Raw genomic sequence first — 27,572 nt, forward strand, 5'->3', positions numbered from 1 at the left:
CGGGATGCCGCCCAGGCCCCGCCCCTACCACGCCCCCTGTCTCTCGCAGCAGATGGAGACTCGCGCGCATAACCTGGAATACCCAGACCCTCGGCTCCGGGTGGAAACTAGTCTAGCACCCGCCCCACCCTTGCACAGCGCACTTCTCCCTTTTCCAAAAAAGTGGAGGTTGCGCTCAGGAATGCGGAGAGAGAAATACGGCAGGAAGAGAGAACTGGGATGAGGATGAAGAACTGACTACCTGAAAAGACAGAAGCACTGTTTAAAAACAGAGGAAGGGAAAGCAGAGGGTTCCTGGGCCTTGATCCGGAGTGGTCCTTTACGGACTCTGAGTCCCCAGAGTAGCATAGTACACCTCTTTGTCTGTAGGAATCAAACTGCTTCGAACACCACAGGGCCCACAAATAGTGTGAGTGTTCTAGAGACCAGAGAGAAGCAAAGGCACAGAGAGAAAACACTCAGCAGATGTGGAGACTGGAGCAAATGGAGAGGGGAAAACAACGGAGAGCAGGAGGAAGGCCAAGAGTTAGCTCAAAGTCTGCAGTGAAGGAAGAAAAAAAAAGGTAAAATAAGAAATGCAAATTAAACTGTGGAGAGGAAAGAGGGGGTCAAGAGGGGCAAAATGGAAGACACTGGATCTGTTGTTTTCCTTTTTTAATTGTTGCTGTCTTTTAAGCCAAGGCTATCCTATTCAGCAACTGCCAATCCACCACTACCAGCAGTGATCAGGCCGCAAGAGCCAAAGCCTGAGGGAATTCTGCTACTAAGGAAACTTATTTAAATCTCTGTCCTGCTAAAGAACTCAAGACTCAAAGGCTGAGGTAGAATCCTGCTTTCTAGAGAGGCTGAACAACAAGCAGCTCACCTCTTAGTGTCTCTCAAGAAGTCCTTGTGCTCTTTCTGGCCCCTCATTATAAACCCCTCTCCACCTGGCTCCTTCCTGTCAGCTAGTTGCTGACCTAGCCTCCTGACTGCAGGTGAATTTTATTCAACCAAACACATCTTTGCATCATTAAATGTTCCAGAGCATAAACAAACGTAACACACCTTAAAATAATATTCCTCAGCACTGGGCCCATGAGACAAAGGTATCGAGAGGGGGCGTCCTGCTATCAGCTCCTTCCAAGGACTGGGCATTTCCCACATAACAAAAAGGGGTGGGGCACGTCTAGAGATGCCAGCACTCAGCTGGCAGAGGCAGGCAGATCTCTGTCTCTTCAAAGCCAGCTTGGTCTACATGTAGAGTTCCAGGCCAGCCAGAGCTACAGAGTGACACCCTGTCTCAAAACAAAAGAGGGGGAATGGGAAGCCAGGCTTTGTGACCCATATCTGCAAACCTCAGCACTAGATAGACAGAAGGAAGCCAACCTGGTCTACATAGTTAGGGCTAAAAGTGAGATCGTGTCTCAATAAATAAACCAAAAGGGATCACAGAGTTTGGGGCTGGTTCGGGCAAAAGTTGGATGGCAGAAAAGAGACCCTGTCTCAAAAACAAGAAGAGTTCTCTGCAGGCTTCCTTTCCCTTCCCCCACTCTGGGATAGAAGCAAAGGGAGGGGACATATTTTTTTCCATCTCTCTGCTATTTATAACTCTAATCAAGAAATGATGCCAGGAGATGGGATGGGAAATAATTTGGCAAAAATGGTAGCCTCACAGCCTTCCACTTCACCCCCTGGCTTCTCTTTCCCACCAGGCATCTGTCTTGTATGCAGCACTCTTCACACTTCACCTGAAGTTCTGTCTTTACCGCCCACCCCTTCTTGGGTGTGTCACTCTTGGAGCTTTCTCAGTCCACTTCTCGGTGTCACTGCTGTCTCTGCCCTTCAAATGTCTCATATTCTTGTGATCCTTCCTCTTCCCTTTCTTAAAAGGTGCTTCTCCTATGTCCTCATCTCTCTCTCGCCTTTGTCCAGGATTATAGTTCTTCGGCAGGGAAAAGGGGAATGTGGGCTCGAACTCTGATCACAGGACAATATTTGCTGCTGGGTAAATTAAAACGCATGCCATAGTTTAGCCATTTTTGTAATGCTCTGCAGGACTGTTGCTGAGAAACAGACACATATACTAGGCTGGCACTACTGGGATTCTACCTTTGGTGTCCCCCAGTGTTTCCTCTCCAGCGTGTTTGTGTCTCAGAGCCTGGGTCATCAGAAAAGAGATGATACAGATATGCGGAAGAGCCAAACTGGGATGGAGCCCGGCCTCTGACTCTGGTCAAAATGCCTTTAAAGCCCCAGCTGCCTTCCTTTCTGCACCTGCAACTTGGCTTGCCTCTGTCTGCACTGCGTTGCACTCCCAGGCTGAGATCGGATGCCAAGAATCTGCTTCTGACCTCCTCTGCCCAAATATTTGAGAAGTCACCTCACCCGCCACAGGAGGAAGAAGCAGAAAATAAGAGAGATTGGTCACCCAAAATTAGCCTGTCTATAAATAGTGGGGCAAGGGAGGGAAAGAACACACAAGACTACTAGACCAGCTTAGTAATGAAGACAAATATATTTCCCTACGGGATCATCCAGAGCAGAATGTTGAGCTGCTGAGCTACACGGTAGGTGAACAGACATGAAGAAACTAGAGAGACCTGGGAGTGAGAGGAGGTCAACATTAAACATCCTGTCAGAAAATGTCTTGTAGTTGAGTCAAGAGTTTAGAAATTAGTAAAATGCTCAAAGCAATGCTCAAAGCTGGACATGGCACTGCACTCCTTCAATCCAAGCCCTCACGGGCAAGATCTTTAGTGGGAGGCCAGCCTAAAATCCAAAAGAGCTCAGGGAAGAGCATAGCCTTGTGGAAGAACACCTGCCTAGCATACATGAAGGCATGGGTTATGATTCCCAACACTACATACGCAAAAATACTGTGCTATAGCATTGATATAACATTCTCAAAATGACAAAAGTATACTGATAAAGAGCACATTGGTGTCTGCCGGGAGATAAAGACGGGGGAGTGGGGTAGTGAGTCTAAATATTAAGGGAAGGCTCAAGGGAGACTCCTTCACAGTTGCAGGCTCTGTATTGTGGTGGAGGTCAAATCTATATGTGGGGTAAAATTGCACAGTACTACAAGAACAGATGAATATATGTAAACAACACTTTAAAAATGAGTAAGGCTTGCAGATTGCTAATGGTATTGTACGAATGTCAGCTTCCTGGTTCTGATGTCACACTGCAATTACATACCATGCCACCATTCTAGGATACTGAACAGAAGGTCCCCAGGCCTTTGCACCATAATTTTGCAATTTTCTCTCAGTCTGAAACTATTTTAATCAAGAAATATTTTGAGCCGGGCAGAGGTGTTGCACGCCTTTAATCCCTCGGGAGGTAGAGGCAGGCAGATCTCTGTGAGTTCAAGACCAGCCTGGTCTACAAGGGCTAGTTCCAGGACAGTCTCCAAAGCCACAGAGAAACACTGTCTTGGGGGGGGGCGTGTTTTAATTAAGAAATGTCCAGGGCTGGAGAGATGACTCAGCCGTTAAAGGCTAGGCTCACAACCAAAAATATAAGAAATGTCCATGCCCAGCAAAGACAACGGCCATTTTCTCCATTCCCTTCCCAATTCCCTAAACACTTTCTTCACCTGTGTATGGAACTCCTCTTCACCAGCTCCCCAAAACATACTTTTTCCAGCTGTTGTTGTTAACTTATAAGCAAGCACTTCTAGAAGGCACACTCCCCAACTCAATCCTCCCTCCACCCCCTCTGGCAACAAAGGCTTGGAGTGTATGTCCAGGCTCAGGCTTTCTCCCCCCGAGACACACAGCTTGAGGACTTTCTCACTCACCCCACCCACTTCTCCAGCTCTGGAAGCCTTTGCTGGCCTTTGAATTCTGGCTGTAGCCAAAGCTCATACTTTGGGAGTGGCTGGGAAAGAAAGAGCATAAATGTGATTGAGTGAAGCCCATAGGGAAATGGCTTGACCAATCTGGCCTTTGAGGACCCAAAAGAAACTCTTGCATGTTGGAGAGAGGACCAAGGGGTCACTTCCCACAGGGAACCATTTAGTCTGTCTTAAGGGCCCCTTTTCTTTGAGCCCTGGCTTTAGACCAACATTTGGAATCTGGCCACACTGCCAACGGCCCCCTCTCTTGAAGCCCAGCCAAACTTCCCAGTATGTGACGACTTCTTCACTCCCTCCATGTCCTCCCTCAGTCCTCATCCAACCCCTAACAACTCAGCAGTTCCCAGCACTAAGATTTCGCCTAGACACTCAATTTGGAGTTTTTCAATAAAGCTAACTCTGAGAGAGACCTCAGAGGAACAAGGGAACTGTGAGAAAAGATTCATTCATTCTAAGGTAAAATGAGCCGGGTGAGAAATTGTACAGAGAAGTGAGCAGAATGAGATGTCAAATTCATTTTTTTTTAATTTGTTTACTAGGGGGATTTGGGGGTTTGTTTGGTTGTTGTAGGTTTCCATTTGTTTGCTTTGTCTTGTTGTTTGTTTGTTTTTGGAGACAGGGTCACACAGTGTAACCCAAGATGGTCTGGAACTCACTCTGTAGCCCATGCTGGCCTTGAATTTGTGGCCAGCATCCTGTCTTAGCCTCCAAAGCACTGGGAGCCACCTCACCCAATCTAAAACTTTCAAGCATTTGTCTGGAGAGGTGGCTCAGAGAAATGTACTTGCTATGCAGGGCCACGGACTGGAGTTCTGATCCTCGAAACCCACGTAAAAGACAAAGATGGGCAGACAGGGAAGCCACCTGTAATCCCAGCACTCAAGAGGTAGGCTGGAACCTCTGGGGCAAGCTGGATAGCTAGACTAGCCAGAACTGGTGAACCTGGGGTTCAGCAGACAACTCTGCCTCAATAAACTAAGTGAAGAACCATAGAAGAAGGCCCTCAGGGTCAACTGCCAGCCCCCACACAAGCATGCATGTGCACCCTCACAGACACTCAGACCCAAGCAATACAAATAAACACACACATAAGCACGCTACAGAGAATGGGAAGAGGAGGGGAGGAGATGCGGAGGGGGAGAGGGAGGGAAGATTTCAAGTAGAGGAGTCATCCTCTGGAGATGCATGGAACTTGTGTCCACATTTACCGAAGTCAGGTGAAGCTGAAGAACTCCAGCAGAAACTGGAGTCACATGGTAAACAAGAACCAGGGCAAAACCAGATTAGAGATAACCTTGTAGACATCAGTTGGAGTCCCCAGATATAGGCACCCCATGTCCACTTCCCAGCTGTAGGGCAGAGGAACAGCCAGTATATGGGAAAGAAGGGCAGAGACTGACGTCTGCGGAATCCTGGCAGTCTTTAGTGTGAAAAACGTCAGGAAGTTGTGCCAAGTTAGGTCAGGAGAATTCAAGACGGTCCTAACACTTTCTCTGAGTCACTCCTGAAATTCCCAATACCAACCCTTCTCATTAGCCCACCTTCTCTTTTTTTTATTTGAATTAGAAACAAAATTGTTTTACATGTCAATCCCAGTTCCCTCTTCCTCCCCTCCTCCACCTCTACCCCCCCACCTCCAACTAAAACCCTACCTATCACATATCCTTTCTGCTCCCCAGGGAGGGTGAGGCCTTCCATAGGGGGTCATAAGAGTCTATCATATCCTTTGGGATAGGGCTTAGGCCCACCCCTGTGTGACTTGGCTCAGGGAGTATCCTTCTATGTGGATTGGGCTCCCAAAGTCCACACCTATGCTAGGGATAAGTACTGAACTACTACAGGAGGTCCCGTAGATTTCCAAGGTTTCCTCACTGACACCCATGTTCCTGGGGTTTGGATCAGTTCCATGCTGGTTTCCCGGCTATCAGTCTGGGGATCAAGAGCTCCCCGTTGTTCAGGTCAGCTGTTTCTGTGGGTTTCACCAGCCTGGTCTGGACCCCTTTGCTCTTCACTCGTCCTTCTCTGCAACAGGATTCCAGTTCAGTTCAGTGATTAGTTGTGGGTGTTGGCTTCGACTCCCACCAGCTGCTGGATGAATAACCCACCTTCTCTATCCCTCTTAGTTTATGTCTCTCTTTTCTGGCACCGCAAACCCTTCTCTCTCAAGCCCCAAAGCTTTGGGAGTGAAGCACCAGACATCTTCCATTCTGCCTCTGTTTTGCTTGTTCACTGCAGTTAGACGCAGGAGCCAGAGCGGGAGGGGGTGGGGAGCCCTGGGCCATGCCACCCTGTGATGCTGTCATTCTTCCTGCTTCTATTGATCAGCACTTCCACAGAACAGAGCCTCTTCCCAAACGCTCCGCCCCTTCCAGGATTCCCTTCAGCTCACACCCAACAGGCTCCCCTGAAAAGTGTTTAGGGTCTCAGCTTCCTGGGGTCTCTCCCATGACTTATGCAATATAGACTCGAGCTTTTGAATTAGCCTGGATTTGTATTCAAATTCTGCCCATCAGGAGCTCCACTATTTAACGGTTCTCTACCTCAGAATCTTCACCTGTATATTAGAAATGATGGTAATGTTTCACAGGACTGTTCTAGGAATTAAATGAACACGCAAAGTGCTTGGCCTATTATGAGTGTTCGGGAAATGTTTATAATAGACATGTAGGCATACAGATACACATTATCCAACATTTTTACTTAGCCTTTGTGTGTACTTAGTGCTAGGGACTAAACTCAGAGTCTTGAACATATGCTAGGCATGCACTACACTACTGAGCTACATCCCAGTCCAGTACCTACTCAAGAATTGTATCCAGGGGACTTGGAGAGATGGCTTAGCTGTTAAAAGCTCTTGCTACTTTTTACTGCTGCGATGAAACTCCATGACAAAAGAGCAAGTTGGGGAGGAAAGAGTTAACCTGGCCTACCCTTCAGCATTGTTGCTCATCACTGAAGGAAGTCAGGACAGGAACTCAAACAGGACAGGATCCTGGAAGCAGAAGCTGATGAAGAGGCCATGGAGGGAAACTGTTTACTGACTGGCTTCCCCTGGCTTGTTCAGCCCACCTTCTTATAGAACCCAGGACCAGCAGCCCAGGGATGGCACCATCCACCATGGGCTGGACCCTCCGGCAATGATCACTAAATGAGAAAATGCCCAACAGCTGGATCTCAAGAAAGCATTTCCTCAGCTGAGGTTCCTTCCTGTGATGATTGTAGCTTATGTCAAGTTGACACACAAGACCAGTCATGTACACTATTCTTCCAGAGGACCTGAGTTCAGAGCACAGCACCCCACCAGGTGACTTATAACGGTCTTGAATTCTAGCTCCAGAGGATCAAGTGCCCTCTTCTAGCCCCCACTGGCACTGTGAGCATACATACATATGATAAAAAATGAAAATGAGACAGTTAATGAAAATCAGCTTAATGCTGTCATTTAACAGTTTCATGTTTCTTCTCACTCATCTCCCAGGATATAGGACACCATTATTCCAATTGCTGAATGAGGACCAGCAAGGTCTGAATTCCATCCTCGGGACCCATATGTTAAGAGAGAGAACTGAGCCAGGCTGTGGTGGCGCATGAGTTTAATCCCAGCACTTGGGAAGCAGAGGCAGGCGGATCTCTGTGAGTTCCAGACCAGAGCAAGTTCCAAAACAACCAGAGCTACACAGAAAAACACTGCCTGGAAAAGAGAGATACAGAGAGAAAGAGAGGGAGACAGGGAGGGGGAAGAAAGGGAGGGAGGGAGGGAGAGAGAGGGGGGAAGACGGGAGGGAGGGAGAGAGAAAGAGGGGGGAAGACGGGAAGGAGGGAGGGAGGGAGGGAGAGAGAACTGGCTCCCTAAAGTCATCTTCTGACCTCAACATTATGTCATATATCACCACAACCCACACAAAAAATAAACAAAACACCTAAATACACCAGTGGATCAATAATTCTCAACTCTTATTAAGAAATTTCAGCAGGGTAGTATTATGTGCTTTTAATCGCTCTACTTGGGAGATCTCTGAGTTTGAGGCCAGCCTGGTCCATAGAGAGAGTTCCAGGACAGCCAGGGATGCACAGAGAAACCCTGTCTCAAAAAGACATGAAGGAAGGAAGGAAACAAACTTCAAGGATATTCTCACTTGTTCTGCCCATTTGTCCTTCCTTTGCTAGTAGGTGCCAGAAATCAACTTCATCTGTGCCATAACTTAGAAAATAAGTGAACAACAAAGCTGGAAGCCGTCCTAGACATGGGTTGTTCCCATGTTTCTCAACTTTGGGTGCATTTTAGAATAACCTGAATGGTTCATTTTCTGTGAATCTACCCTTCAGAGAATCTATTTTGGGGTCAAGGGTTCGGTTTGGTTTGGTTTAGGTTTTTGTTTTTTCAAGACAGGGTTTCCCTGTGTAGCCCTGGAGATCCTGAAGTTCTCTCTTGTAGACCAACCTGGCCTCGAGCTCACAGAGAGAGATCCATTTGTCTTTGCCTCCAGAGTGCTGGGATTAAAGACAAGAGCCACCATGCACTGCTAGGTTTTGTTTGTTTGGTTGGTTGGTTGGTTGGTTGGTTTTCTTTTTCTTTTTAATTGGAGTAGAGGGCAGGGTCTTGCCATGTAGCCCAAACTGATCTAGTATTCTCCCACCTCAGCCTCCTGACAAGTTTGCATCAGCTAAATATTAATCTAATCACCTTATTTTACTAACAATAAAACTATCATGGAGTCGGTAAGCAAACTGACCAAATTTTGTCCGGCATATCTCCACATTTGGTTGTTTGTTTTTGTTTTGAGACAGGGTCTCTCTATGTAGTCCTGGCTGCCCTGGTGTTTGTTATATATGTAGAGCAGGGTGTTCTCGAATCCACAGAGATCCCCCCTGCTTCTGCCTCAGGAGTGCTAGGATCAAAGGCACGTGCTACCACTCCAGGGTATGTCTGCACACTTGTAATGCACCCCATAGCCCCAGTTGCTTGTGGGGCTGAAGCAAAAGGCTCCTGAATTACAGGCCATCCCGAAAAGCACAGGGAGCCAAGAGAAACAGACAGACAGACAGACAGACAGACAGACAGACAGACAGAGGGCAGAGACAGACTGTCACAGCAATAAATTAATGATGTTTATAATTGTTCTTGTTGGAATTAATCCTGGAAGCATTCCTCCTTAGTCAAGACAGGCACTGTATAATTTACCTTTCACTTTGGCAGCAGCACTTACGCTTCTGCCACGACTAAAATGGGTTCGCATTCCCTGACCACAAAAGGACAGGGATGGACTTCACATTCGCCACTCACGGAGCCCGCAACATTAGCAAAGCTCCCTAGAAGGCCGCTTGAGGTGCCTAAAAATGCTTCACTATAGCGATCGCCCAGAGCTAGCGGAACCTTGGTGGAGTGGTGAGATGGCTCGGGGCGGGGGGGGGGGGGGAGAGAACGGGGCGGCTGGGAAGGAAGAGAACGCGTTCTCTTCTGGGGAGAGGAAACTGGGAATCCGCTGAGGACCGCCCAGCACTGCCAGGAAGTAAGTTGAGGAGGGAAGGAAAAGAATTTCAATGAGTTCGGAGAGCTTCTGCTACCCCCATAACAGAACAGGGATGGACAGACAGCCGGAGCGTGTGAAAACTGACTCTTCGGCATAACTAAATAGGAAAGGCACTTCCAACTCTGTAAAAATGAACCCCACTAAAGAACAGCTCACCCACTACCCAACTCTCCACTTCCCTCTAGATATTCACTACCAACTACCCAACGCCTGAAAGAGAGGGCGGCTCCCGTGTCACGTGACGCTGTCGTCACGTGACCCCGTCCTGTGCGAGCCAGGGCGCAGTCCAGCTCCCCGCAGCCCGAGGGAGGGGCCCGTTGTGCCCACACCCGGCCAGGTTCGACCATGCTGTCCCGCCTGCTCAAAGAACACCAGGCCAAGCAGAATGAACGCAAGGAGCTGCAGGGTGAGCGCAGAGTCCCATAGGCCGCTCCCGGCCGCGGCCTAGCTTCTGCCGGAAGCCTGGACCTCGGGTGACCTCCCAGTCCAGGGGAGGGCGCCGGCTAGCGGGCGACCCGAGTGCGGGGCAGGCAATTGGGGGCGGCACTTCTGGAAACTCCGTTCCCTCGCCTTCCCGGCCCGGTCCCCTCGGCACTGCTCGGGTCCCTTCGGCAACTCCCCCAATCCCGCCTAGGCGGTGTCTGAGCCCCGCCCCCGGCTCACGCGGTGCCAATTGGCCCAGGCAGCCTGTCACCCCGGAAGCAGGAGGGAGTTGGGGACCGCCCAGTGGCCGGGTTCCTAGGGTCTGCCACCCTAGCCAAGGCTGTGAAGCGCGACTTTCCTAAGGCCCAGCCTGGGAATCCTGGAATTGCCAATCCATTGCCCAAAGTAGTGGAGAAAGGGTGTCTGGGACGAGTCCTCGGCGTGCCTGCGGGAGTCCCTTCCCCTCTCAGGGTGCCAGTTTCCTCGCCTCCAAAATAAAGGGGTTTGGTTTTGTTTTATGTAAGTAAGGTGGTTCTTTGTAAAGGTCTGACGTTAGTTGGCAGTTTCCAGAATAGTAGTAAGTGCATGGGGGAACCCATTAGCACCATGTCTCAAATACAAAGTCTGTACCGATACCTTCCCCAGAGAAGAGGCGGCGAGAGGCCATCACCGCAGCCACCTGCCTGACCGAAGCTTTGGTGGATCACCTCAATGTGGGGTATGAACCTCTTTCCTCAGCTCGTTTCCTCCATCCACCCTGATTAGACAAGGTCTGGGCCATCCTCCTGAAGGATCCAGGTGCCATGGTCGCTGCCCTGACCTCCCTCCCCCTAATGTAACTTCATGGAAACTTGAGTCAGCTTTGACCCCTAAGCAGCTGCAGTGGTTGGGAAAGCAGCCAGAATTCCCCCCTTCCCCATACTGATTTCCCTGGCACAACTTGATGCCATCTGGCCAACTCGATTCACCCTTTTTGAGTGCAGCTGTCACTTGAGTGGGAGGGAAGGACAACCTCTCTCACCACATACCCTCTTTCCTTCCTCACCTCCTACTCTCTGGCAAGCCTGGGAAACAACTGGTGGGAACAAGACGGCATGGCTGGTACAAGTGAGGGAGAGCCTGTGCCAAGATCTATGACAAAACCAGGCTGTCTCTTCCCTTCCTTCTGGGGTCTCCAGGGACCCTACCCCCAACCTCAACCCTAAATGAGAAAGCCAGTGATAGCCAAAGACTTGGAAAGATTTCCTGGACCTGTGTGACTCAGAGAGAGTGCAGAGATGGTGACTTGATAAATCTGTCTACGGGAAGAAAAGAGGCACATGTCATGCCTTCCACTCAGGGCAAGTAGAACAGCCTGGCTGTAAATTCAGAGGCTGAGTCATCCAACGGAGTTGTGCAGGGCTTAGGGTCATCTCCATTACTCATCTGAGAGGAGATTAGGGGGGAAATGGCTGTGGTTGGGGCCTCTGGTCTCCTTTGTCTCCGGACAGCACTCTTCTCTCAGTATTTTCGCATTGGCACCTCCTTTGCTACCAATTCTGAGGCTGGCCGGACTTCTCTCTATTCTATTTACTTGCTAGACACCACCCCACTTTCAAGCTTAGAGGGCAGCTAAGCCAAATCCAGATTAGAAAGGGTTTTGTGTTGCTTCCCACAGCTCCTATTCTCCAGAAAATGAAACAAAGGCTTAGTGTGTCTCAGCCCCTTGTCAGGTGCCCAGCCCACTTTCTTGGACGCCCCCTACCCTTTGCCGCCTCTGCCCCCACACATTCCAGTGGGTGGTGGCACCGGATGTGGCGGCTCCTTACTGACCTAGAGCTTCAGGATAGGGAATGAAAAGGTCATCTGCTAGTAAGAGAGGGAACAGTGATTACATAAAGGGGGAAGCAAAAAACACTGGTGGAAAATGGAGCACTAATGTTGTGGTAGTAATGGCAGTCACAGCCAGCACCTGCGAGAGAGAGAGAGAGAGAGAGAGAGAGAGAGAGAGAGAGAGAGAGAGAGAGAGAGAGAGAGTTCTCTTTGTGGGTGAAAGGGACTGTGGGTGGGAGAGTGGGAGAGTTGGGTGTGATATCAAATGTCCATATGCCTGTAATCCCAGCACTTGGACAATAGAGGCAGAAGGATTAGGTAAAAGACAGCTTCATTGATATAGCAAGTTTGAGGTCATCTTGGGCTCCAAAAGATCCCATCTCAAAGGGTGAGGGGCCCTACCCCATCTCAGCTACAGAAACTCCTTGAGAGAATGAGAAATGCTAAGCTTCTAGTCCACTCATCTTTCTTGGGAACCCTAGGGTTGGAGGAAGGAGCCTGCTTCATCTTGGGTCACATCTAGAAGGCTTCCCATCCTACCTCCTGGCTGATGTCCCACCACTGTCATAGAAGAGCCAAGAAAATCTCCCAGGATAGGCTTATTTGACCCAGGGTTCCTAAAGGGAGTGTTTACTCTCCCATCCCACCCCATATTCAGGGAGGGGCCTGATTTCTTTCTTGACCGCTTACAGATATCACCAGGCTTCGAATCACTGCCAGATGTGTCCCTGCTGCTGAATTTCCCATGCTCTCTTGTCCCTCCCAGCTGTCCCTCAGGGATATCCCCCAGGTTAACATTCCCTACCCCATCTCAGCTACAGAAACTCCTTGAGAGAATGAGAAATGCTAAGCTTCTAGTCCACTCATCTTTCTTGGGAACCCTAGGGTTGGAGGAAGGAGCCTGCTTCATTTGGGGTCACATCTAGAAGGCTTCCCATCCTACCTCCTGGCTGATGTCCCACCACTGTCATAGGCCCTGGAGACCACCCCCTATGAACTGGATGAGCTGACATCCTCTCTCCTCCAATCCTTAGTGTGGCCCAGGCCTACATGAACCAGAGAAAGCTGGACCATGAGGTGAAGACCCTACAGGTCCAGGCCGCCCAGTTTGCCAAGCAGACAGGCCAGTGGATTGGAATGGTGGAGAACTTCAACCAGGCACTTAAGGTGGGCCACACTCAACAAATCGTTGCCCATGGGCTATGTTCAGTCTCATAGCTGTCTCAGACTGAGGGTTAATGAGGAAGTGGGGATGGTCCCAGATATTCCTTCTGATGACAGAAAGGCTAGAAAGAAAAAAAAAGCAGATTCTTGGGATGTAGCTCAGTGATACGTTTAGGGCCCTGGGTTCAATCCTTAGCCCTACAGAAAAATCTCCAGTCATACCAGCTATCCTGGAGGATAGCGTCAGCCCAGGAGTTGAAGCCAACCTGAGCAATGTTGCAGTGATCCATCTCAAAGGCAGACAGACAGACAGACAGACAGACAGACAGACAAGCAATCAGTGTATGTGAGTGAGCAACCTCAGCCTAGGAAGCACAATCTACCTACCCTGATTCCTGGCCTCCAATCTCCTTTCCCCTTCCCAGGAAATTGGGGATGTGGAGAACTGGGCTCGGAGCATCGAGCTGGACATGCGCACCATTGCCACTGCACTGGAGTATGTCTACAAAGGGCAGCTGCAGTCTGCGCCATCCTAGCCTCTCCCCTCCCTCCCGCTCCCAGATGGGAGACTAGTAGGTCATGAATAAAACACAAGGTTCCTTTCTGTGTGGTGTTTGATGGAGTCACTAGCTCCTGTATGGTAGTGGGGGGGGGGGAGGAGTCGTCCAAGGTTGTTTCCCTGTGGAACTAGTGCCTTTTGGTGGAGGGTGACAATATTCCTTACTTCGCCTACTCTTTCTTGAGCCTGGTACAGGTGCCTTTTGACTGAGCAGAAAGTTTCCTCATGCCTGCCCAAGGGAGGTTTCTGCTTGAAACTTTCTACTTCAGACTTCACTTTCCTGCAGAGAAGAATTAAGGCAGGGAGCAGACCTAGTCCTCGGCTCTGGCTCTCTGCCCCACCACATGGTCATGTGCTCTCCCAGGCTGCTACTAAGCAGTGTCATGAGTCTGGGCCAGGTGGGAGATTAATTCTTGGGGGCACTTTGGGGCTGAGAAGGAAGAAAAATGGCAGGTCGGGGGCCACCCACAGAGAGGGGCAGCTGCCATCCTTGGTAGTTCCCACCTCCTAGGAGACAGCAGCATAGATGGTCAGGGATCCAGGCTGAGAAAGACAGCCAAGCCCTGGGCAGAGGCGCTTTCTGCCGGAACCTAGCTTCAGCCAGGCAGGCTTCAGCCTCTTAGCTAGCTCCTCCTCATCATCATCACTGCCCAAACATATAAGACACTTAACACTCCTGCTCTATAGCAAGAGTCCATCCCTCCAGACTTTGGCCTTCGCTGTAGCTAGTGTGAGAGGCTGGGAAGGCTGGGAGCAAAGTCTCTTAAGCAGACAGCTACAGCTTCACACGTGTGTGCCTGCCAGCTTTCCCCAGAGGTAAGTGGAGTGGTGGGAATGGGGGAGCTATAAAAAGACAAGGTTGAGACGGCATATATTGATCATTTGAGCATCAAGCTTTAAGCTTCGGGCATCTTCCTCACACTTCATCCCTTTGATCTTCTACCACACTGAGATGGGACTGATGGGTATTGTAGCTCAATTTGCTAGATGAGAAAGCAGGTTGGTTCCAAGACCAAGTGAAGGTATCCGGCTTCACATAGTAACTTTGAAGCCACAGGACTGAAATGCAGGGCTGTCGGTTCCAAAAGCAAGGCAAGGGTGCATTCAGAGGGTTGTGATGTCCTGGATTAGTAGAAGGTACAACGGTCACCCAGGTCCCTCTGCTCCCACACAACATGTTTGCACACAGGACCAGCTCGGGTTTATTTCTTTAGCTACAAAGACGGAGTTTGCCCATTTGTTTTGCACAATAAGCCGTAGCTTGCCCATCATCTGCCAAGCAGTTTCCTGCTTTGTTTGCTCAGAGCAGTCATTCCCAGCCAAGTAGATGTTAGGGGCCAGGGCTGAGGGGCAAAGGGAATGACAAGCTTTCCTGCTCAGTCTAGGCTGCCATCTGCAGGGCACTGCATCTAACCATGTGGCTGCCTCTGCTTCTGGGTGCCTTGCTGTGGGCAGTGCTGTGGTTGCTCAGAGACCAGCAAAGACTCCCTGCCAGCAACGCTTTCATCTTCATCACTGGCTGTGACTCAGGCTTTGGGCGCCTTCTGGCATTGCAACTTGACCAGAAAGGCTTCCAAGTCCTGGCCAGCTGCCTGACCCCCTCTGGGGCAGAAGACCTACAGCAGATGGCCTCCTCCCGCCTCCACACAACACTGCTGGATATCACTGATCCCCAGAACATCCAGCAGGTTGCCAAGTGGGTGAAGACACATGTTGGAGAAACTGGTGAGGAGTGCAGCCACCAGGAACCTGGTCTGTACGATAATCCCAGGAGTCACTGAGGCTGTGGGGGAAGAATAGGGTTCAAATCCTTCCAGGGAGGAAACACATGAGAACGCCTCACCTCCCCAAAACCCCCACCCTGTGTCTGTCATCTCCCCACAGGGCTTTTTGGTCTGGTGAATAATGCTGGTGTGGCTGGTGTCATCGGGCCTACACCATGGCTGACACAGGATGATTTCCAGAGTGTGCTGAACGTGAATACACTGGGTCCCATTGGGGTCACCCTTGCCCTACTGCCCCTGCTACAACAGGCCCGAGGCCGGGTGGTTAACATCACCAGTGTCCTGGGTCGTCTAGCAGCCAACGGTGGGGGCTACTGTGTCTCCAAGTTTGGCCTGGAGGCCTTCTCTGATAGCCTGAGGTGAGAATGCACAGCTCCAGGCCCCAGCCTGGAGAGGGACAGGGATCCTACTCAAACAGGCACATCAGTTGCTGGCACAGGCAACATAAGGAAGATGGAAGAGGAGACAGGGTTATAGACAGGTGAAACCTCAAGCTTACCACCTACAAGCTGTGTCTTAAATAGCTTACACTTGTGTGGTGTGTGCGTCTCGAGTATTTGAGACAAGTTTCACAGTCATCCTGACTGACCTGAAACTCACAGAAATCAGCCTGCCTATGCCTCCTTAGTACTGGACATAAAGGTGTGTGCTACCACGCTACTTAGTCTTTGAGTCAGGGTTGCACTCTGTAGTCCAGGCTGGCTCCCAATTGTGGGCAATCCTACCTCAGCCCCTTGAGCACTGGAGGTTTGAGCCACCACACACCCAACTAGGTTATTTCTGTTTTTCTTCCAAATCTGTTTAGAGTGAGACTTGCCTCAAGGGAGTCCAGAGCAAAGTAGGGGGTGTGAAAGAGCCCATCAGTGCCTAGATGCTGGGGAAAGCCTTTTGTTATTTATCTTTAAATGGAATTTACACACACACACACACACACACACACACACACACACACACACACACACACAGCGTGTGCACATGCACACATGATTGTCCATGGCATGCGTGTCAAAGTAAACTTATGGGCGTCTGTTCTCTTTCTGAGGTGATGAGGGTTAATGGAAACAGCCTTACCCAATGAGTCATCTCACCAGCTCCTCGTATCACTACTAAAAGTAGAAAAACTAATGTTTTGCCAGGTGTTGGTGGTGCACACCTTTAATCCCAGCACTCGGGAGACAGAGGCAGGCAGATCTCTGCGAGTTTGAAGTCACCCTGGTCTTCAGAGCAAGTGCCAGGATAGGCTCCAAAGCTACACAGAGAAACCCTGTCTCAAAAAACAAAAAAAAAAAAAAAAGAAAGAAAGAAAAACTAATATTTTTTTTATTTCATTCTCTCATCCATTCTATAGGACTGGCTATTACTATAGAACTACTTAGTAGGAGCATTCAGACATGCCCCTATGCCAGGTCTGCCCCTCACTTTTGAGACAGGGTCTTTCTATATAGACCAGGAGCCTCCCCCCCCCCTTTTTTTAATGTGTATTGGTGTTTGGCCTGCATGTATGTCTATGTGAGGGTATCAGAGCCACTGGCACTGGAGTTACAGGTGAGCTGCCATGTGGGGGCTGAGAATTGAACCTAATTCAGCTAATGCTCTCAACCTGTCCTCTTCCTTTCCTTTCTTTCCTTTCCTTCCTTTCCTTCCCTCCTTCTTTTGAGACAGGATATCACTTCATAGCCTACACTGGCCTCAAACTCACTATTCCAGTGCTGGGATCACACATTTGTTCCTCCACTTAGGGCTTACCGTCGTAATGTTTTAAACAGTAATGTTCAAAGTTGGTGAGAGTCTAAAGGAGCTATAGAGGATAGTGGGAGCAGCAGAGGCTGAATTTGAGACAGAAGCCCAAGTTGTTCAAGAAGAGCCCAACTAGTAAAGAAGGCTGCCTTCATCACCACATCCAACATAATTTCTTTGTCTCTTGTCCCCTCCCCTGTTCTTCCAGTCAGCATCATGGAACACAGGTGCACTTGGATCTACCCAGGCCAGAGCAGTGGGATGCACCCCTACTTGAACTATCAAGTCATCTACCTGTGGTGATACATTATTTATGATTTATTAAAGCTTGCCTGAGGATTTAGAAAGCAAAGTCAGCCACAAGCCATAGAAACCAGGCACACACCTTTAATCCCAGCAGCCAGAAGCTAGGAGGTGCTGGTATACACCTTTAATTCTAGGACTCAGGATTAAGAGGTAGATGGATTTCTCTGTGTCAAAGCCACCCAGGGATACACAAAACTGAATCAGTCTAAAGGAGTAACAGATCACACACCTTTAATCCCAGCACAAGAGGGGTATATAAGACAGGAGCCAAGAGGCAGTAGAGGCATTCATTCTCCAGCCACACTGAGGAGAGGCAGCAGTTTGAGACTTGGTGAAGAGCTCGTGCATGGATCAGCCCTTTCAGCCTGAGCTAGTGGTGAGAGCTAGTGGCTAGCTGCTTTGCTTTCTGAATCCTCGGGCAAGCTTTATTAAATCATAAATAATATATCACTACACCTACCAGCTAATACCAGTCTAGATCCCTCACAACCCTGGACTCAGTCTTATGTTTTGGAAGCTACAGAACGAGGCTCTAGATCAAGAACTGGTGGTTGCCGGGTGTTGGTGGCACACGCCTTTAGTCCTAGCACTCAGGAGCCAGAGGCAGGTGGATCTCTGTGAGTTCGAGACCAGCCTGGTCTACAAGAGCTAGTTCCAGGACAGCCTCCAAAGCCACAGAGAAACCCTGTCTCGAGAGAAAAAAAAAAGACCTGGTAATCTGCAGTTATCAACCAGATGGGCTCAGCTGCCTTCAGGCTAATAATGGTTTTTATACATTTAAGTGGTTAAATTGTAAATAGTTATATAAGTACATTAATTTGGCCAGGTATCATAGCATATAGCTTTAATCCCTCAGGGCATTAAAACTCACAGAGCAAGAGCATCTCTGTGAGTTCTAGGCTAGCCTGGTCTACAGAGCAAGTTCCAGGACAGTCTCCAAAACAATACAGAGAAACCCGGTCTCGAAAAAAAAAAAGAAAGAAAGAAAGAAAGAAAGGGGGGGCAGGATGCTAAGACAGAAGGACCCTGAGTTCAAAGTTAATCTGGACTACATTAGCAGCGTGAGGCTTTAGGCTTGATCCACTACCCACTACCACCAAAGGGGGGAAAAAAAATAAAGCTTGCTAACTATTAACCTAGTTAACAGGAGAAAACAGAGATGTGCATGGTGAAATCCACCCATAATTCCAAGACTAGAGAAGCTGAGACAGGTTGAGGCCAACCTGGGCTACAAAACAAGATCTTTCTCAGCCGGGCAGTGGTGGCGCACGACTTTAATCCCAGCACTCAGGAGGCAGAGGCAGGCGGATCTCTGTGAGTTCGAGACCAGCCTGGTCTACAAGAGCTAGTTCCAGGACAGCCTCCAAAGCCACAGAGAAACCCTGTCTCGAAAAACCAAAAAAAAAAAAAAAACAAGATCTTTCTGTATGGTGGTACAGGCCTGTAGCCCTAGCACTTTTTTGGGGGGAGGGGCAGGTTTCAAGATAGGGTTTCTCTGTGGCTTTGAAGGTTGTCCTGAACTAGCTCTTGTAGACCAGGTTGGTCTGGAACTCACAGAGATCCTCCTGCTTCTGCCTCCCAAGTGCTGGAATTAAAGGCGTGCGCCACCAACGCCCAGCCATCCTAGCACTTTCAAGGCCAGCTTCTACTACATAGTACCATTCAAGCTACATGAAAACCTATGTCAAAAAAATTTTTTTTCAAGCCAGCAAAATGGCTGAGCAGTTAAGTGCACTTGTTTACAGGCCCAACACCCGGAAATCAGTGGACATACATGGTAGGAGAGAACCAAGTTGTGCTCAGACACCCAGACATGAATAGTGGCACACACATACACAAAGTAAGTACAATTTTTTTAAGTACAAGAAGTTTTCAAGACTAGCCTATGCTACATAGTGGGACCCTGTCTCATAAAATAAATGTTTAAAAACGAGAGAAAAATATCCAGACTAACATGATGGCTCACACCTGTAATCCCAACACATGGAAGGTAGAGACAAAAGTCACCAGGAGTTCAAGGCTAGCCTGGAACATGAGACCCTGTCTCAAAAACCAAAAACGGGGTCACAGAGATGACTGGGAAAATAAGAATGATTACTGCTCTTGCAGAGGACCCAGGTTTGGTTCCCAGCACCTACAAGGTGGTTCATAACAGCCTGTAACTGCAGTTGCAAGGTATCTGACACCTTGTAACCAACAAAGGCTCCTGTGCACATATGGTGCACATGAACTCATGCAATACACATATAAATAACCAATAATCTTTTTTTTTAAGAAAATACAAGGAAAACAAAGTGAAAGATACCTCCCCCTGGGCTGGTGATGGTATGGCTCAGTTGCTTACATACCACACACACACACACACACACAGGCCCTAGGTTTATCTTCAGTGCCAGAGGAAAAAAAACAACTTCCCATGGTCCTCATCCCAAGCCAACTAGCAACAGCCTTTCCTGTCAGGACATGTGTCCTTACACTGTGACACCATTCCATCTTAGACTCCTCACTCCTGGAAACCTAGGGTATAAACCCATAAACCCCTCTGCCCACCCTCCAGGCGGGACATGGCTCCATTTGGAGTACAAGTCTCCATTGTGGAACCTGGCTTCTTCCGAACTCCTGTGACCAACCTGGAGAGTCTAGAGAACACCCTGAAGGCTTGTTGGGCCCGGCTACCACCGTCTACACAGGCCCAGTATGGGGAAGCCTTCCTCGCTTCTTGTGAGTAGCTGGGCCCATATTGAGTGCATGATGGGAAAAAGAGAGGGCTAGAAAGGTCAGGCCTAGTAGGGAGGAAAACGGGGAGACAGAGGGAGGTGTGGTCACTTCCTGAACTGGGCTACCAGCCCAGGTGATCTGTAAGACAGACTAAGATGGGATGGAGGGGAGGCAGGGACCACGTGCACGCTAACGATGCATCTCCTAAGATACAGATCTCCAAGTTCAGCGTCGCATCATGAACCTGATCTGTGACCCAGACCTAACGAAGGTGACCAGCTGCCTGGAGCATGCCCTGACTGCTCGTCACCCCCGAACCCGCTACAGCCCAGGCTGGGATGCCAAGCTGCTCTGGCTGCCGGCCTCCTACCTTCCAGCCAGCCTGGTGGATGCTGTGCTCACTTGGGTCCTTCCCCAGCCTGCCCAGTCAATCTACTGATTCCAGCTTTCCAGCAAGAGGCCGATTTTGAAGGGCAAAACATTTATCTCTGTCTCCACTCTCTGGTGCTGCCTGGTTCCTGGCACAAAGTCAGCTCTCAATAAATATGTATTGCTTTAAAAGAAAAAGTAGGTGAACAGAAATGAAGGTACCTGTGAGAGCCTGACAAAATTTCTAAGATTTCTAAAATCCCAAAGCTCCCTAGGGCTGGAACTCTCAGGCTTCTTTAGTGCCTGCAAAACTTCTGTTGTCCACTGGGGGGTGTAAGGAACTACCTTGCACTTAGAGATGTTTTTTGAAGCTGCACTTGGAGAGATGGCCACCGGAGGGCACTTTTGTCTGCTTTTTCTACATAGAGTAGTGAGAGTTCGTTTGCACCTGGCAAGGCATAATCTAATGTTTCTGGGGATGAAAATGGTCAAAGCCGGAGGCTTCCATGGAAGAAGGAAATACGTAAATTCCCATTACCTAAGGCAAGGATCAAGGACACTGGCCACACAGATCTTAAGCAACATAACCATTCTGACAGTCGCCAGGTCTCCTTGAGGACTGAGGGGGAAGGAGTTTGCGGGCCCTCAAGGCACCAGGAGGCCAAAATAGACATGGGTCAGGCTTTACCACGTAGGTCCTTTGTGGGAAAACCCTCTGACTTACGCAGGAGATGGCCTCAACACATACTCCAAGAACACTGAAGGTACACAAAACCAGGGGTCAGGGAGGGCACTCGGACACATCCTCCTTGATCCCCCACTTCTCCCACTGCCAACCCAGCCAACACCAACAAAATACCCCTTTCCCAAACTCCCCCTAAATGGCCTGCCTATTCCCAGGGCAGGGGTAGGGAGAAGGAAAAGGAAGGGGCCATCATCATTCTAAGATAAACTGAGACCATCTCCTTTTTAGGTCTGAAAAAATAATCCGTTTAATTGAAAAACCTGGAGAATCCATTCCCTTAGATGAAAAGACGGAAGAGATCAGACCCGCCCCCTACATTACTTCATAGCCACTTCGGATACTTTTCACCAGACAGCAAGAGAAGATTATTCCCAGGATCTACAAGGAAAGATGGGAACGAGGATGGAGAGGAGGCAGGGCAAGCTTCCCCAGACCCGTCCAAGGGCCGTTCTTCCCAGGCCAGCCCCGCCTGCTCCCCAGATGGTCTGGATCGCCCCAACCCACAGCATTTCTTACCTCCACAAAAGCAATGCCCAGGGCTGCTGCAGCCACCAGCAATACATTCTTCCTCAGCCAGACCCCTATATTCTCCACGCAGCCCTGAAGGGAAGAGGCAAGCATGGATACCAACAGAAAGAAACTTCCTACCTCCCTCCCCACCTCTCTTCCAGACTGTCTCCTCCTCCCAGCCCCTTCTCCCCAGATCTCATCCCCAACCCTGATTCCATTAGCATCTCTCCTGTCTCCTGAAACATTTCCCAGGTTTCCCTAGTCTAATGTCTTCTCCCTACCTGAGTATGGATCTTGTTTTCCTTGAAATCAATTCCACAGCCCACAGTGATGTTGATGCAGCAGGAATCAGGGACTCGGTCCTTAGGCATACCAGTGATGTTCTCCCAATCTGTGTAGTTGTTAGCTCCACAGCACTCAAACTAGGAGAGTGAGGAGGGAAGGTTGCTAAATCGAAACCCCACTTTAATTCAGAGATGAGAATCTTCAATCCCCACCACCCCTCCTCCCAACCTTCCCACTCACTTCCTTCTGCCATCCGTCCAGAACTAAGGCCGTCTTGTTGTCTTTAAGGTAATTTTGCATCTGCTGCCGGAAGTTCTTATTAAACTCTGACTTCACCTAAAAGTAGAGAAGCAGGTTGTTGAGAGCAAATTCAGGCCCTGGAGCCCCAGAATAGCCCGCAGAGACAGGGTTCCCCTTACTCCCCACTTACCTTGTCTCTAAACACATAGCCGGCAATGGCTACAGCCACCTCCACTAGCATGATAAGAGACAGGAAGATGGCAAACTGTAGGAGCACAGGACAGGAGTTGGGTTTGAAGTCTGCATTTAAAGGGCTTGCTCTGCTCCACTCAATCCGGAGACACTCCTTGTGTTCCTCGCCCACCCACCTCCCCACAAAAATGCCCTCTGGTAGTCCCAGGAGTCCTGCTCTCCTGCACCCCACTCACTGTAATCATAAGACAGTAGTTCTCCTTGCAGGCCCCACAGCAGCCCACAAAGGCTACCAGGAAGAGGAAGGCGCCCACTGCAATGATGACCACAGGCAACAGGGAGCCAGGCGTAGTCTCACGGGTGATGGTCTGATTCAAAACAACCTGAACTGCTACACCAATGGCAATCAATGCCACTGCACAGGCCTGAGGGGAAAAGTGAGGGTTTGATCAGATCCTCAGTCGAATAGCCCTCACACCTGACCCCCACCCCTGGTGTTTTGGAGACAACGTTTCTCTGTGTAATAGCTCTGGCTGTCCTGGAGGTAGCTCTATAGACCAGGTTGACCTTGAACTCACAGAGATCTGCCTGCCCCTGCCTCCCCAGTGCTGGGATTAAAGGCAGGGGCTACCGCCTGGCCCAGAAAAGAGATTCCTAACACCTCCAAGATCCACTGACTGTAAAGAAATATGTCTGCAGCCGGGTGTTGGTGGCGCATGCCTTTAATCCCAGCACTCGGGAGGCAGAGGCAGGCGGATCTCTGTGAGTTCGAGGCCAGCCTGGTCTCCAGAGCAAGTGCCAGGATAGGCTCCAAAGCTACACAGAGAAACCCTGTCTCGAAAAACTGAAAAAAAAAAAAAAAAGAAAAGAAAAGAAATATGTCTGCCCATCCTTGCCCCACAGTGAAGGCTGGGAAGTTGTTGGAGACACTCAGGGAGAGAGGAATCGGGTGTCATGTCTTCCTTTAAACTGAATACTCATTACTTTCTAAAGACTCTCTCAGAACTGCCCCCTCACTCCAGTGACTATAGGCCAGGGAGGAGGGAGGCGGGTAAGAGTGGCCCCTCTCAGAACAAACACTAGCTTCTCGGGGCAGGAGCAAGAAAAGGTGGGCAGAGCCCTTTCTTCCACAACTGGACGAGAGGATAGAGATGAATAAATCGGGTGGAGAGTGGGGGTAGCCCCATGGCGGCGATACCATCAAGACCGTTGGCAGGTTGCCCCACTACCCCATATCACAAATGGTTGGGTCACCAGACAGGAAGGGCCAGGAGGGGGTTGGATGGGGGTGCTGCCTATCTAGGGTGGCCATTCTCTGCCCAAACTCTCCTCCGATGTCCGGGAAAGCCGGAGGGAGGGAGGGAGAGAGGGAGGGAACCGGGTGCGTTCTGCCTCTGGCCCTTTCTTGGGGCTTTCCTTCCACATCTGGCCTCCAGCTGCCTTCACTCCTGGGTCCCTCACCCCTCACGGCTCCCGCACCCCGCCGGCGTGCCCCGTCCCTCTGTCCCTCTTCCCCCCACCACTCACGCAAAAGGCCAGCAGGAGAACGTAGAGCAGAAACTTGACACACTTCATTCCTCCTTCCACCGCCATGGCTGCTGGGCCTGGGGCCGCGGAAAGCACGGGGATGAGAACAGGAAGAGGGGGGCACCGGCTCCGCAGCTCGCCGCCGGCCCTCGCAGCCTTCCCTGCGCGGCCCCCATCGCGGCCCTTCCCACCCGGAAACCCGCGGTCAGGTCCACGTCTCCCTGCCCCCTCCACCCCGCGGCGGCGGCGGCGGTGGCTGCTGCTGGACAGGGGTGGGGGCGCGGGCTCGCAGCCTCTGGATCCCGGGACGCACCCAGGGCGCGGCCGGCCGGGCTCAGCGCAGACCCCGACCCCCCTCCGGGGCCCCGGGGGCGGCGCGGCGTGCCTAGCGTCCCGCGGGCGTCGCGAACTTCGAGGCCAAGTTGCTCGAGGGCCGGCCCGGGGGCGAGCGCCGTGCGCGGTGCGCGGGGGCTGCTCTCTGGCGGCTGGGGCCCGGTGCCCGCGGGCGCCCCCGGGGTCCCCCGGCACGCGCCAGCCCCAGCCTCACCTGCGCTCCCCGACGTCTCCCGACGCTCTCCAGCCGCGCTCCAGCCGCCGTCCCCCGCGCCCCCTGCTCGCGCCCCGCCTGCCGCGCGGCCCCGCCCCGGCTCCAGCCAGCCCCCTCCCCCGCGGGGTGGCCGCCAGCCTCCCTCATGTGACGCGGGAACAGCTGCGGCCTGAGTCACCGGGGCTCACGAGGAAGGGTGGGGGGAAGGCGAGCCCCCCGCCCGGGCGAGGCCACGTGGCCTCTACCTGGAAAGTTCGAGCCAGGAACTAGCGGGACCTCAGGGCTCCCGGGGCCCTTACTGGAACCCGGCGCCGTCCGGTTCTCTCTGGTTCGGGAACGCTGAGCAGGCGATTGCGTTCCCGGAGGACGAAGGGGCGGCCCAGGGTTGCCCAGAAGCAGAGATAGAGCAAGCGTCAAAAGGGTCTTCTGCAGACCTCAACGCACCCACCGAGAACCGTGCACCTCCCGCCCCCATCCCCGAGCCCGCAGACAGCTGGGGACTGGATGGAATTGGGTGGGGCCAGAATAAACACTTTCAAAAAGTCCCTGGCTGCACGTCCTAGGAGTCAGCCAACATTCTAGACTAGGGTTTTCTGGCCCCAGCTTCTCCATTTCCTGGGACTCCTGGACTGAGCAAACCGGAGGAAGCCCTATTCCATGTCACTTAGAAGACGTCAGAGCCTGGGGCCCTCCTTCTGGTAAAAGATTAACAACGCCTGCGCCTGTGCTCCCTAGCTCCTGAGTTGTGAGAAGGGACACTAAGGCTAGCAAGGCTTTTATCGAGTAGACTTCCTCCCTCATCTTATTCCTCTTCCCATTAGAAGTGACAAAGCCACCCCCGCTTTAATCCCAGCACTCCGGAGGCAGAGGCAGGCGGATCTCTGTGAGTTAGAGGTCCGCCTGGTCTACAGAGTGAGTTCCAGGACAGCCTCCAAATCAATACAGAGAAACCCTGTCTCAAAAAAAGAAGTGGAGGAGGGGGAGGGAAGAAGGAAGGAAGGAAGTGAAAGCCAGGTGAAGGCAGGAGCTAGAAACACCTCCCTCCCTTGTGCCACTGATGGTTCCCAGACAGAGGTGTTGTGAACCGCTAAAACGGAACCAGCCTTTACAGTCCTAGCCTGAGCTCAGTCCTTTTCACGACAGCTCCTTCTGAGAGTTGCTTGCGGAGTCTGAAGGGAAGAAACATTTAGAACCAAGGGCCAGCCTCGTAGCACATCTGTAATCCTAGCGCTTTTAAATCTTTGGTGTTTTGTTTTTCAAGACAGGGTTTCTCTGTGTAGCCCTGGCTATCCTGGAACTCTGTAGAGCAGGTTGGCCTTGAACTCAGATCCGTGTGCCTCTGCCCCTGGCTCCTGAGCGCTGGGATTAAAGGCTTCCTTAGGCCCCATGTTGAGTGTCAAAATGTAGTTCTTTTTTTTAATTATTATTATTCTTTACTCTTTGCTCTTTGGGTGCCCATAACCCAGCTCCCAAATAAATACATGAAGACATCCCTTCTTATGAATGCCCGGCCTTAGCTTGGCTTGTTTCTACCTCTAGAGTGTGTGTGTGTCTCTCACTAAATTCAGAAAGGTTTTGAATTTCTTAAATTACCCTGTCTGTCTTTTGCCTTCAGGCTTTTACTTTTCTGTATACCTTTCTTCTTACTCTGTAGCTTTCTGCGTAGCTGGGTGGCTGGCCCCTGGAGTCCTCTCTCCTCTTTCTGTTCCTGAATCTTCCATCTTCCCAGATTTCTCCTCCTATTTATTCTCTCTGCCTTCCAGCCCTGCCTATCCTTTCTCCTGCCTCGCTATTGGCCATTCAGCTCTTTATTAGACCTTCAGGTGTTTTAGACAGGCAAAGAATCATGGCTTCACAGAGTTAGACAAATGTGACATAAAAGAATGCAACACACCTTTGCGTCATTAAACAAATATCCCACAACATAAACAAATGTAGCACATTTTAAAACAATATTCCACAACACCCAGCATCCTTTCCTGACTTCGCACTGGCACGTAGACATACACCACACATAACAGAGAGAGGCAATATGCATGGAAATAGACCTTGGCCTGGTGGTGGTGGCACACACCTTTAATCTCTGCACTTGGGAGGCAGAGGCAGGCTTTCTGTGAGTTCCAGGACAGCCTGGTCTACAGAGCGAGTTCCTGGACAGTCAAGGATGTCACACAAAGAAACACTGTCTCAAACAAAAAAAAAAAAAAAAAAAAAAAAAAGACCATCATGTTAAGTGAAACCCAGTCTCACAAACACAGGCATCACATGTTTTCTCTTATGTAAACTCTGGATTTTTAAGCGGACATGAAAGTAAATGCAGGATTACTGTTAGGAGTATGGAAGGGAAAAGAAAACAGGATGAATAAAAAGGGAATAACGGGGGGGGGGGTGGCAGAGATGGCTCAATGGTTAAGAGCACTGACTACTCTTCCAGAGGACTCAGGTTCAATCCCCAGCACCCACATGGCAGCTCACAACTGTCTGTAACTCAAGGATCCGCCACCCTCACACAGACATATATGCAGGCAAAACACCAATAAAACATCAAAAGGGAGGGAAATAACAGAGGTAAATATTTATGTATGGGAATGCCATAAAGCTAGGCAGGCAATGGTGGCATACACCTTTGATCCCAGGGAGACAGAGGCAGGCGGATGGATCTCTGCATTCGAGGCCAGCCTCGTCTGCAGAGTAAGTTCCAAGATAACCAAAGCTACACAGAGAACCCCTGCCTTGAAAAAATCAAAAGAGAAAAGAAAGAATGGTCATAATGAAAACCCCTAATAATGTCGCCTCATCCAGCACTGCTTGAGTCCTGGAGACCTGACTGGGATAATGAGGGAATGAAGAAAGGACACGTGTACTGGAAAGCTGGGATCAGGTGGGGCACATGTACTCTCTGACTGAGACACACCGGTACGCAATGCACATTTACTGTGTGTAGTGACGTGAGGCTGGGGGCGGGGGCTGCCTGTAGGGGAGCAGTCTCAGGCTGTGAACATCAGGTAGGAGGAAGCTGCTGTTTGATGCTCTCTGTGAACTCGGTCAGCAGTCACACAGGGATTCCCTGAGCCTGACAAGGGGGGAAGCTTTGCTGATTCCTGTGTGTCTTCGCCATTGGGATCTTTAACGTGGCTGCTCTCGTTACTCAGGACTTCATCTGCTCCTCATGCATTCACCTGGGGTTTACTTCACTTCCCACACAATGGAAATCTCCTATGAAAGAAAATGCAAAGATAAGGCGATGGTCTGGGCTGGCAGAGTTACGCCTTCCCGGAA

The 27,572-nt window shown here is 50.4% G+C and overlaps 3 protein-coding genes across 4 annotated transcripts; 2 read left to right on the top strand and 1 right to left on the bottom strand.

Annotated features, from left to right (window-relative positions):
• The first annotated feature begins 9,616 nt into the window (after window positions 1-9,616).
• On the top strand, window positions 9,617-13,380 carry Bloc1s1 (biogenesis of lysosomal organelles complex 1 subunit 1). Its single transcript, XM_027392121.2, has 4 exons — window positions 9,617-9,781; window positions 10,444-10,516; window positions 12,645-12,777; window positions 13,200-13,380. Exons 1-4 carry the CDS (start codon window positions 9,721-9,723, stop codon window positions 13,308-13,310), a joined length of 378 nt encoding a protein of 125 aa, XP_027247922.1. The 5' UTR covers window positions 9,617-9,720; the 3' UTR covers window positions 13,311-13,380.
• A 109-nt stretch (window positions 13,381-13,489) lies between these two features.
• Rdh5 (retinol dehydrogenase 5) lies at window positions 13,490-21,101 on the top strand. The gene is made up of 4 exons (XM_027392120.2): window positions 13,490-15,058; window positions 15,218-15,476; window positions 19,718-19,881; window positions 20,094-21,101. Exons 1-4 carry the CDS (start codon window positions 14,749-14,751, stop codon window positions 20,315-20,317), a joined length of 957 nt encoding a protein of 318 aa, XP_027247921.1. The 5' UTR covers window positions 13,490-14,748; the 3' UTR covers window positions 20,318-21,101.
• A 109-nt stretch (window positions 21,102-21,210) lies between these two features.
• Window positions 21,211-24,563, bottom strand: Cd63 (CD63 molecule). 2 transcript variants are annotated; one of them, XM_035450639.1, is made up of 8 exons: window positions 24,539-24,563; window positions 23,747-23,823; window positions 22,456-22,644; window positions 22,218-22,292; window positions 22,028-22,123; window positions 21,784-21,924; window positions 21,509-21,592; window positions 21,211-21,370 (listed from the first exon to the last, which is right to left on the bottom strand). In XM_035450639.1, exons 2-8 carry the CDS (start codon window positions 23,810-23,812, stop codon window positions 21,305-21,307), a joined length of 717 nt encoding a protein of 238 aa, XP_035306530.1. In that variant the 5' UTR covers window positions 23,813-23,823; window positions 24,539-24,563; the 3' UTR covers window positions 21,211-21,304. The 2 variants fall into 2 exon arrangements, with proteins under 2 accessions (XP_035306530.1, XP_027247923.1); XM_027392122.2 differs by lacking the exon at window positions 24,539-24,563 and adding an exon at window positions 24,294-24,402.
• Window positions 24,564-27,572: the final 3,009 nt, after the last annotated feature.

This window comes from Cricetulus griseus (genome assembly GCF_003668045.3).
Source record: "Cricetulus griseus strain 17A/GY chromosome 1 unlocalized genomic scaffold, alternate assembly CriGri-PICRH-1.0 chr1_0, whole genome shotgun sequence".
Taxonomy (NCBI): Eukaryota; Metazoa; Chordata; class Mammalia; order Rodentia; family Cricetidae; genus Cricetulus; species Cricetulus griseus.

What these genes read in the sequence shown, in the direction of transcription:
- Bloc1s1 (XM_027392121.2), top strand. Translation starts at nt 9,721, where the DNA reads ATGCTGTCCCGCCTGCTCAAAGAACACCAGGCCAAGCAGAATGAACGC. An exon ending in TGAACGCAAGGAGCTGCAGG is followed by an intron (nt 9,782 to 10,443) that starts GTGAGCGCAGAG and finishes TACCTTCCCCAG; the next exon opens with AGAAGAGGCGGCGAGAGGCC. An exon ending in GTGGATCACCTCAATGTGGG is followed by an intron (nt 10,517 to 12,644) that starts GTATGAACCTCT and finishes TCCAATCCTTAG; the next exon opens with TGTGGCCCAGGCCTACATGA.
- Rdh5 (XM_027392120.2), top strand. Translation starts at nt 14,749, where the DNA reads ATGTGGCTGCCTCTGCTTCTGGGTGCCTTGCTGTGGGCAGTGCTGTGG. An exon ending in GACACATGTTGGAGAAACTG is followed by an intron (nt 15,059 to 15,217) that starts GTGAGGAGTGCA and finishes ATCTCCCCACAG; the next exon opens with GGCTTTTTGGTCTGGTGAAT. An exon ending in GGAAGCCTTCCTCGCTTCTT is followed by an intron (nt 19,882 to 20,093) that starts GTGAGTAGCTGG and finishes CCTAAGATACAG; the next exon opens with ATCTCCAAGTTCAGCGTCGC.
- Cd63 (XM_035450639.1), bottom strand. Translation starts at nt 23,812, where the DNA reads ATGGCGGTGGAAGGAGGAATGAAGTGTGTCAAGTTTCTGCTCTACGTT. An exon ending in TTCTCCTGCTGGCCTTTTGC is followed by an intron (nt 22,645 to 23,746) that starts GTGAGTGGTGGG and finishes TTTTCCCCTCAG; the next exon opens with GCCTGTGCAGTGGCATTGAT. An exon ending in TGGGCATTGCTTTTGTGGAG is followed by an intron (nt 21,371 to 21,508) that starts GTAAGAAATGCT and finishes CTTTCCTTGTAG; the next exon opens with ATCCTGGGAATAATCTTCTC.